General features: G+C 35.0%; 1 protein-coding gene across 1 annotated transcript; it reads right to left on the bottom strand.

Annotated features, from left to right (window-relative positions):
* Positions 1–274: 274 nt before the first annotated feature.
* On the bottom strand, positions 275–8,721 carry LOC143247591 (uncharacterized). Its single transcript, XM_076495912.1, has 6 exons — positions 8,442–8,721; positions 4,514–4,579; positions 3,612–3,791; positions 3,105–3,182; positions 1,919–2,097; positions 275–654 (listed from the first exon to the last, which is right to left on the bottom strand). Exons 1-6 carry the CDS (start codon positions 8,535–8,537, stop codon positions 459–461), a joined length of 795 nt encoding a protein of 264 aa, XP_076352027.1. The 5' UTR covers positions 8,538–8,721; the 3' UTR covers positions 275–458.
* Positions 8,722–10,485: the final 1,764 nt, after the last annotated feature.

The following is a 10,485-nucleotide window of genomic DNA, read 5'->3' as shown; positions in this document are numbered from 1 at the left end:
GTTTAAATCTAAGTTTCAACTTGGTTTTGGAACTATGGTATTTATCTAAAAGCACAATAACTGAAAGAAACTATTATATTTCTTTTAAGAAATTGTGATTGGACTTTCTATATATATTAAAGCAGACAATTTTCCAAATTCCACAGCGCAAAATTTTTCAGTTGCGAATCATGCGCAAAATTATTAGGTTAATAAATTATGTGTGAAAGTACAAACATTAAGTTGTTGTATCTTACTAATTAAAGTCTTTCGTTAAACTTGACGTAGACAGAAAGAGTTTAATACTATCTTGTTTAATAATTAAATTTCATCGTCTAGTACAGTTCCATTGCACCTAAACATTAAATGAGGATACATAACAGTATGACGTCATCATTACATTTAACACCACTGCACTTTGTTCATGCGTCTCTCTCAAGTAGAAAAGTGTTTTCTTGTTATTAAAGGTTTATGGTTGGCTATTCAACTTCCCAGGATAGGCCAGGAATCTGAGAAAGCCACCGGCTGTGGGTGTTGGTTTCTTTAGGTCCTTTAACTACAGGTCGTTTTTTGGATAAACCCAGTTCACGACCGACTAATTCTGGGTCATCTTCATTGTCCTCTTCGTAATTCATACAAACCTGTGATGTCATCATTTTTTCTTTCATACGAAGCCTGGAATGGGTTTAACGAAAACAGTTATACTTAATATACAATTAACATTCGTTCAACGCTCTACATTTGCTATTTAACCTCTAACCTTATTTAAAGCTATAGTACTTATCTTTATCGTCAATACTGTAAACTATTTTTGTTCTATTCCGGCACATAATTGATAACGAGACATAATCTATATGTATAATAAATTATGAAATATATCATCCTACAAAACGATACAAGCAATGAATTCAAATAGCACAAGTTACTAAAATCTGATTGTACTAATGGTAAGAGATTCAATATGGTATAGACTTTATGATCGGTAATAACGTTCTGGTACAACATAAATGTTATTTACTTTTCGTAATGCACCAAATCCACCGACCCGGCATGGCCAAGTGGGTTAACGCGTTCGACTGGTAATCCGAGGGTTGCGGGTTAGAATCACGGCCGCACCAAACATGCTCGCCCTTTCAGCCGTAGGGGCGTTATAATGTGAAGGTCAATCCCCCTATGCGTTGATAAAAAAGAAGCCCAAGAGTTGGCGGTGGATGGAGATAATTAGCTGCCTTCCCTCTAGTCTTACACTACTAAATTAGGGACGGCTAGCGCAGATAGCCCTCGAGTAGCTTTGCGCGAAATTCAAAACCAACAAACAAACCAAGCCCACCACATGAGAATGTTCCGCACACCATGTCATTACATGCAGCGGTCAGGACAATAGATGTAAGGGTAAAGTCCTAAATAGAGTTTAGCCAAATTTTGCTATATTGTCAATGGGTAAATGGATAAAACGTAACTCACCAATACCAATCATTCATTGCACACACCTTATTCTCTTAGCAACAATAAAACTGTGTTTGATTTTTAACATTGTCGTCGATAATAGACCGTGATGGCAGTCTTTTAAACACTGGTCAAAGAAACGTATTTTATAACTATGCTTCAACTAGTTGAACACCTAATTTTAGTATCGCGCCCCTTTGAAAGTTGGAAGTGTTTTTGCTCTTACCTGTTATCTTTAGTGCTTAGTTAAATATAATTATATGTATACACTTAAAGAGCTCAAGCAGTTAGCTGGTACGTTACATCATCAATCTATTGTGCATCTACAAATAGATGGAGTATTCTAAAATGTATATAAGGTCCTAATAAAGTCTTAACAAATATAATAAATACTTACAGGGCTAAACATTATATATTATTATGTAAATATAACAAGTGTTTTCTTCAGCTCTTAATTTCTTTCAGTTAAATTGCGAGACTGATTAATTGTTACCTTGTTCGTCTGCGAAGATCACTGTCTATGAAGCTATCAGTTGCTGCTGTTTGCCAGTAACTCAGAGGACCTGCACCGACATCAACGTAGATTGGTCCAGGAAACCGCTGGTTAATAGGTGGTAATTTCAAACGTTCTCTATCGGAATTTGAAATTGTTTCCATTGACTTGGATGCAAGCTATTAGAATAAAAAAAATTAAACATAAATTTCCACTTAAGTAATAGCAATATCTAAAGATGTGTTTTCTTCAGTGAGAAATAAGTTAAATCTTCATATATATATATTTTACTTTCGTATCACCTAATTATTATTCTATATATCTAAATCAAAACAATCCATAGCTCTGTTTGTTTGTATGTTATCTAACTATCCCTAGATTGCTGGGTCAACCACAACCATATTTTGTGGGATGATAGGCTGGTATAAAGGGCATGTTAATGGGGGGTCACAAACCTTCTCCACCCCTATAATTGCTGTTATTGAGCGTTTATTATTCTTGAAGTAGGTTAACTATATTCATAGATGGCGCCACATCCTTACCCCAAAAACAAAACTACTAAATGTTCTATAAAACAACGTAAATACAACGGATGGGAGGGCACGAAAACGTCTTATATATATCTCAAAGAATGCAATAGCCTTTATATGAAGGAATGCAATGAAAAAAGTGGCCGTCACCATTGGAATACCACATAAACTTTTCTGAAGTTTATAATCCAATGGCGCTTGACTTGTAATCTGAGGGTTGTAGGCTCAAATCCCTGTCATACCAACTATACTCGCTCTTTCAGCCATGGGAGCATTATAATGTGACGATCAATCCCATTGTTCGTTACCAAAAGAGTAGCCCAAGAGTTAGCGACGAGTGGTGATGACTAGCTGCCTTCCCTCCAGTCTTACACTGCTAAATTAGGTACGACATCACTGATCACAAATTAGGTACGGCTAGCACAGATAGCCCTCGTAATGCAAAGCGTGTATCTAAACGAGACTGCAGTGTATTTTAATTAAATAAAATACGTTTACGCTGTTTTTTATTTTCCCCTTCCAATGATTGCGTTGCTTGAGAATACAAACTCAAAAAATATATTTCCTTTATTTATTAAACTAAACGCTTGCGTATAAAATATTTTTATAAACTGTGTTACAAACAAAATATGGTTTTAATGTCAATGTATTCATACCATTTGTTCTTTATGGTTCTCTTGGAAAGTAGAAGGCTGGTGATCTTCGTTAAGACCAGAATCGACTGATAAGTAACGCTAAAACAAAACGGTTCTTCAGTTAATCTTTTCAAAATAACAATAATAAGATTATTCAAGTATTTTAGTTTTTTTCCCAATTCGTCATATTTCTCAGCATAATGTATATTATATGTACATTACAATAGAAAATATGAGAAAAAGAAACTTAATGACAAGTGTTTTATATAAAGACAGACTAAAAAGACATTTCTATCTACTGATTTGCTATTTTCTGAAACATGTCTGTATGTGGACTCGAGTTAAAAGTCACATGATTCAGGTGATAAGATTCTATGATAAACCTTTAGAGCCTGTGTGTATATATATATATATGCAATACTCTTGCCACCATTCATAATTCTGAGTGTGTTTTCATAGAGTATAAACCAGTGTAACCCTCTTAGTAACAGTAACTTAAGCTGCTGTTAAACCCTTGAAAAATCTTACTTTTTTGTTAAAAGAGTCAACATAATTCTGGAAACTTTGTTTTCTTGCCTGACGACTGGTAGTGTCGTCAAGATAATTCTGTTGTTCTATTGGCTGTAGTTCCATCATCCACCTCTTGTGAACATTTTCTATTTGCTGTTTTCTAACATCCAAATCACAACTGTAGTTTTCTGGAATTGGCTGCGCATTGAATAAAAAAAAAACACGTGAAAGTTATAGCTGCAATCACAAGGTGGCAATAACACAATAAAACTAAACCAACCACGTATTAAATTTATCTTTGAACCATCTACTGAACATAAAATGATGGAAAAGAACTTTATGGAAGTAAGAAGGGTCTTTTCAGCGACCTAAATATGACTTCGTTTTTTTCGATTGCATCTTTTATATTTCTCCGTACCACTCAAAAAAAATGAAATCGTCCAGCGTAAATACTTAAACCTAACGATGTTTCAACTCTCATTACAGTTTGTTTCGAAAGCCCAACAACGAATGAAATAAAAGCTGTCCCTCGGTGGACTCAGCAAATCGCCCGTTGTGGCTTTGCTATAAGAAAACACACACACACACACTTGTAATGTTTAACTTAGTTCCATTTCTGTATATTTATCTCATGTAACTGAAAAAAAAATCGAATTTACCACTGCACTTTTTAGTTGCTGTTTGTGCGTGTTTCTTTTATCAAGTCACATCGGGCTATCTGCTGTGTCTTCCAAAGAGAAACGAATACTTACTGTTTACAACTACGAATTATTTAACTGTATTCTTTATAAAAAAAATTAGTAACTAAGTTATATAGCAGAGAATAACCTAGTTTTTATTTACAATGCATATAGATTAAAAACTTTTCCCATTGATCGTCTATTAGCAAATTTCGTGCTAGTAAGTTAGCATAACATTACCTCTAGGCCTCGTTCCTCTTTAAAGTCTTGGTCTACAGGAGGAAAGGAATCTATAAAGGAGCTCTCCTGAAACAAGTAAATTACAAAATTACTCTTAGACTCATTTTCATCTTTATTCACGGAGGAAGAACCATAAATGTTACGTCATTACATTTTTGTTTATCTTTTTTTTGTTTGAATTTCGCACAAAGCTACACGAAGGCTATCTGCGCTAGCCGTCAATAATTTTGCAATGTAAGACTAGAGGGAAAGCAGCTAGTCACCACCACCCACCGCCAACTCTTGGGCTACTCTTTTATCAACGAATAGTAGGATTGACCGTCACATTATAACGTCCCCATGGCTGAAAGTGCGAGCATGTTGGGTGTGACGGAGAATCGAACCCGCGACCATCGAATTACGAGTCGAGTGCCTTAACCGCCTGGCCACGCCGGGTCCCTTTTTCAAGAGTAACTTGGTTTAAGGCTATGCTGCAACGTATTGATTTCAACATACTAGATTTCACGGCAGTTTGTTTTTGTAACATGTTATCGTCAAACACGATAAAAATATTCATTTGTTTGTAAGATCATAATGTTTTTATTGTATAATATGCTACATTGTTTTATTTTACTTTTTTTCACTTCAAAAAGTGTTTTGTTTGTTTCGGATGTTCGTGCATACAAGGTTATAAGCGTTAATCGTCTTTACTTTTGAACTGTTAGATATTGGAAAGAAAGCATCTAATCAAATAATGCAATTTACCGCCACTCGTATGACACACCCCTGGTCTCAATATACAGAGAGTATTTCGTTTTTTTAACTTGCGATAATTGAATGCGAGCCATCGATCCACCCGCCCACAGGCCAGCTCGCTAATCCCTGGACATGTTTCGAAAAGTAGTTCGTCTGAACTAAAGCTCCAAGAACATTAATTTTTCAGAACGAGACAAAGAAATTATACTTACAATACAACATAGTCAACTTTATTAATTTCTAACTTAAAAACTAGTATCAATATTATTTTATTTAACGTGAATCAAGAATATTATATCAAAGGTACTCTTCGAACAGAGAAAGAAGCCTAGCATATGGCGTGGTGGTTAAGACGCTTCAGTCGGAATCTGCTTCCCATCTTAACCGTGGCTTAGGTAAAGAGTAGTTTACCCTCTAGTCATTTCAAATTTAGGGACAGTTAGCACAAATAGCCCTCTAGTAGCTTTGCGAAAAATTCAACAAAACAAGCCAGCAAATAATATAATAAAAACTTACGTACTGATGAAGACGTGTTTTGTTCAGACCTGTTATTCAATACTTTGTGTTGATTAACCGTAGTATAACAAAAGAATGAATGTGTGACTAACGCTCTGCGAGCAAGGAGAAAACACTTAGTTTAATAGCAAGTTAAGCGCCACACCTTAATATTGCAATGAATTATTTATACACTTATAAACATGCATTAATTATTTCTTTGCCAGGTCATTTTATATTGATGCTAAACCTTCAGTGGAATTGAACTCGGTTAGTTTTAATAATATACTTGTAATAACAGTTTTGAAAAAAATTATGGCATAACCCAATTTTTTTCTTGGATTCTGTAATATTTATGAGATTACGTCTTGCACAAGTGTCACAACTGAACTAAAACAATTATGGACATTGTGTGGTGTAAACTGACTCATACACTTGTTGATAAAGTTGCATACAAACGTATTAAACCAGATGATGAGCAAGTACTTGGCAAATACGGAAATGTTTCCTGAGTGAGAAAACCTAGGTTTGAAGATAACTCCACTAATGTAATTAATAAAAAATGGTCACAGAGTCTGTTGTTTATTTTAATGGCCTCATAACTGCTTGACATCGCCGTGGCATAAAGTGCAGAAGGGCATGAATGGGGGGGAGGACTTCCTACAGTTCCAAGTGTTTTTATTATTTCTTCTCTTGCACTTTGTCACACATTACTTTCCTTCGATGAGATTTGGGCTGTTACTTGGCCAGTGTAGTGTCCTGACCCTTCAAAAATAGTCCTTTCACATGAAGCAACCAAATAAAACCTAATATGTATTTTCTGTATACGTAGAATGAAACCTTCACCTTATTCCATATTTAATGCAAGATAAGTATGAATATTACCAATATTTTCAGTTTTATGATATGGAGCGGAATCATTCTAGATTGTGCACTGGCTGGGTTCATTGAAATGATCCAGAATTGTTGATTTTAACCGGGCCACGAAAATCGCGATGTATTGGTCGCCATTAAGAATGCCTCTCACAGAATGCAAGCGTCCCACAACCAAGCCAGAAATGCATTTTTATATCACCGGATGCTTATTGTTACATTCAAACATGCTGGATGAAACTCTTCTTCACATTGACGTTGTACAGAGTGTTTTTCATCATATCCTGCAGGTTGAACTTTGCTATATTTAAAAAGATCCTTTTGCTCCACATTACCTCAGTCCAGTCAGCATGCTCGTTGGCCTAGTTGAGCCTCATCTTCTTTATCTTATTGTGAGAAGCAATTTTTTCTTGGCCGTCTTGCTGGAAGACTAGCGGAACACAAGCGGTATCGGACATACATACAGTGACTCCAGAAGTTTTCTGCCATGCTCTCGTCATATATATAAGCAACAAACAACGATTCTGCCCAATTGTTTCAGGGCATGATTGACAGTTGTTGAGGTAACGTTCTTCCCGCCCCTTTTCCTTCTGCCGTTCCACACAGGCAGACTCTTTAGATTGTGTGCAGCCAGCGGTTGAGAGTAAACTGCTTGAACTTAGTTCTTCTAATAGTCTTCTTTGTAGAAAGTAATGGCTGTTTGTTGTTGTTTTGTGGAGCTAACTTTCAATTCTTGACTATGGTACCATCACATACGGATCAAAATATATAGATTTCTAATCTTCGTAACTTTTACTTACAACCAAAAAACGGTAATACCATACTCGGACAGCCTCTTATACTGCTGATATGATAATTTCAGTATTGCATCACTCACAAAATAAATTTGCATCTACATGCGTTAGAGCCTCAAAACAGACGATGATTGTGAAGAAAAGTGCGAACAAACTGGATGGTGTTATAAATTGTTTCACCACTTTATTATGTTATTAAAATACTCAAAAGTGCTTTTACTTCTAGAAACAACATTTGCTAAAACGATCCACTAAACAATTTCAATGATTATTTTACATCGAAAGAAATTTCAGTTATTAATGTCGAATCTTCCACGAACTGTATTTTTTGGAGTTCCAAAATCGATAACATTCTTGCAGTATACGATATTAAGTGTTCCGAGTAAAATACAAAGTGTGAATGAAAGGCACAATGAAAACGATACATTTAATAATGGTTCAGATAAAATGGCACCACTAAAAAATGTAAGGTAGGAAGAAATGTTTACCATACAAAAACAACAATATCAAGAACACGGTTTATATTATATTCTTTATTCTCTACCTCTCATAAATCCTTCACTGTTAAATTTAGATGGCTTACGTTTTTGATGTGCTTTTTTTTAAACACAGTGCTACACAAGAAGTCCAGAGCCAGAGACATCACACAATCTTGTGTGAAAAAAAAATGTCCCAATGCAAAAACTTTCAATTACAAAAAGAAAATCAGCATTTTACATTCAAACTTAAACCTATGTTTCTGTTTAATTATTCCATTGCCTAATCTGAGGGTCGCGGGTTCGAATCTCTGTCACACCAAACATGCTCGCACTCTCAGTCGTGGGGCGTTATAATGTGACGGTCAGTCCAACTATTCGTTAGTAAAAGAGTAGCCCAAGAGATGGGGGTGATGACTAGCTGTGTTCTCTCTAGTCTTACTTAAACTACTAAATTCGGGACAGCTAGCGCAGATAGCCCTTGTGTAGCTTTGCGCGAAATTCAAAGCAAACCAGAGACTGTATGTTGTTCCAAGTTAATATTTGCTAACTTACCTGTAGTGCTTTAAACCTTTTTTCGTCCAGTAAATGTTTCCACTTTGTAAGAACCTTTTTTTCTAACGGGAAAGAAGTAGGAAATGCAAACTCCATTATTTGTGTTTGACTTACTATAAGTCAAGATTTGTTGCTCTTTCAAAATAAGTTCAGATGCGTAAAACTTGTTTCGTTATTTTAAAATTTTGTCTTTATGCACGATTTTCAGAAATAGATTTTAACTTATAAAGTTACACAGGATTCATTGCCTGGCTAACGTTAGCATTGTGCTCAAATTAAATAGTTTACCTTATAACGCAGTCTAGAAAAATTTTAGGATGAAGTACGTGTTGGGTGACGTTAACGTTCAGAAATTTTAATTCCGATTTCGGAACACGTGCGTTACCTTAGCAACTTAAACCTCAACAAATCGCTTCAATGCATGAAAAGGTTCGTGATGAACCAAAATGTAGCAATATAATTATTTAAAAAATTATATATTCCATTCACATTGGAAGTTGCGAGTTTTAATGTAGGCCATACGTTATTATTTTAATGAAAGGATAAAAATATTACGTTGTATTTTGTGAAATAATCTAATCTGTAAACGTTCATTTGAGTTTTATTAAAAACACAAACACTAATTTTTTAAATAACCTGTTACATATTCACTTGCAAATGTGATTGCTATAATTTACAGTTTTATTTTTTTTTTAAATGCGTATATTTTATTATCTGTTAATTTGTTGAAAACAAAAATAGCTGTATCAAACATAACTTTTCTTTATCAGTTCAATAAAGATGTGAATCACTTGCATACATTTTATCGCATAAGGTTTGTCAGTTAAATATATTTTGTCTGAAAACTTTTGTGAAAATCTGGTATTAAAAAAAAGTGTTCTCACTTCACAGATGTCTCGTACAAGATCATCATTTAACTGTCCACGATTCGCTTAGACAAGAAAAACCCAAAAGTTATCGGAGTGTGCTGTTGACCAGACCCATTTAAAAACTTAAGACTGCTATGTGGAAATAATCTTTATTTATCTTGTAGCTTCGTCTATTGTTCTGAAACGAACTAATCGTTCTAAATTGAAACTCTTCGCGTTTTCTTTATTGTGAATAGCGAGCAGAAAGTGAGGTAAAACGTTTCCTTTCTGTAGAACGTCTACCCATGGACATCAACTGTTATGACGTGCTGCCATCTAAAGAGAATTATACGTAACTATTATTCACGTCACTTAGTGCATAAATACACTGGTGTACGGGCGCGGATGTGAATAACAGAAGAGCGACTTCATGTATATATATTTGTTTGGTTTCAATAATTATGAAATAAGGAAGGAACCTCGAAATTTTTATAGTTACGTAATAAATATTTAATGTAATTTTACTTCGTTAATTTAAAATAAAACGAGGAATTATAGACAGGTGAATATGTTGTAGAAATAACATAATTCAAGTTCATTGATTTTCTTACGACGTGCGATTCTTCTGCGCCGAGTTTCTGGATAGCAAAGGCATGCGGTCCATACAAGCAAGTGAAGCAGTGCTTCCCCGATATGTGTTTTAAAAATATTTCATTTTTAAGTATCAGCTAAATATAACATTATGAACTTGCAATTGATTCATATGGTTTGATTTGAATTTTGCGCAAAGCTACACGAGGGCTATCTGCGTTAGCCCTCTCTAAATTAGCAGTGTAAAAGTAGATGGGAGGTAACTAGTCATCACCACCCACCATTAACTCTTGGGCTACTCTTTTACCATCGAATAGTGGGATTGACCGTCACCTTATAACGCCCCCATGGCTGAAAGGGCGAGTATGGTTGGTGTGACAGGGATTTGAACCCGTGACCCACAGATTACGAATCGAGTGCCTTAACCACCTACATTAAGAACATTTATAGAAAAAAATTCATTGTTGTTTAGTGAGCACTCATTAACAGCCGTATTAAAACAGAACACCATATTTTATTTATATTTTTACGATCTTTTTCTTGAAAAATATAATGAAATTCGACAGCATTCGAAAAAATGTTGTAAAATAAACTTCGTAATTACG

The sequence above is a fragment of the Tachypleus tridentatus genome, chromosome 1 (assembly GCF_004210375.1).
Source record: "Tachypleus tridentatus isolate NWPU-2018 chromosome 1, ASM421037v1, whole genome shotgun sequence".
Taxonomy (NCBI): domain Eukaryota; kingdom Metazoa; phylum Arthropoda; class Merostomata; order Xiphosura; family Limulidae; genus Tachypleus; species Tachypleus tridentatus.
The sequence above is the reverse complement of the archived record's forward strand: the minus strand, read 5'-3'. Positions and strand labels throughout refer to the sequence as shown.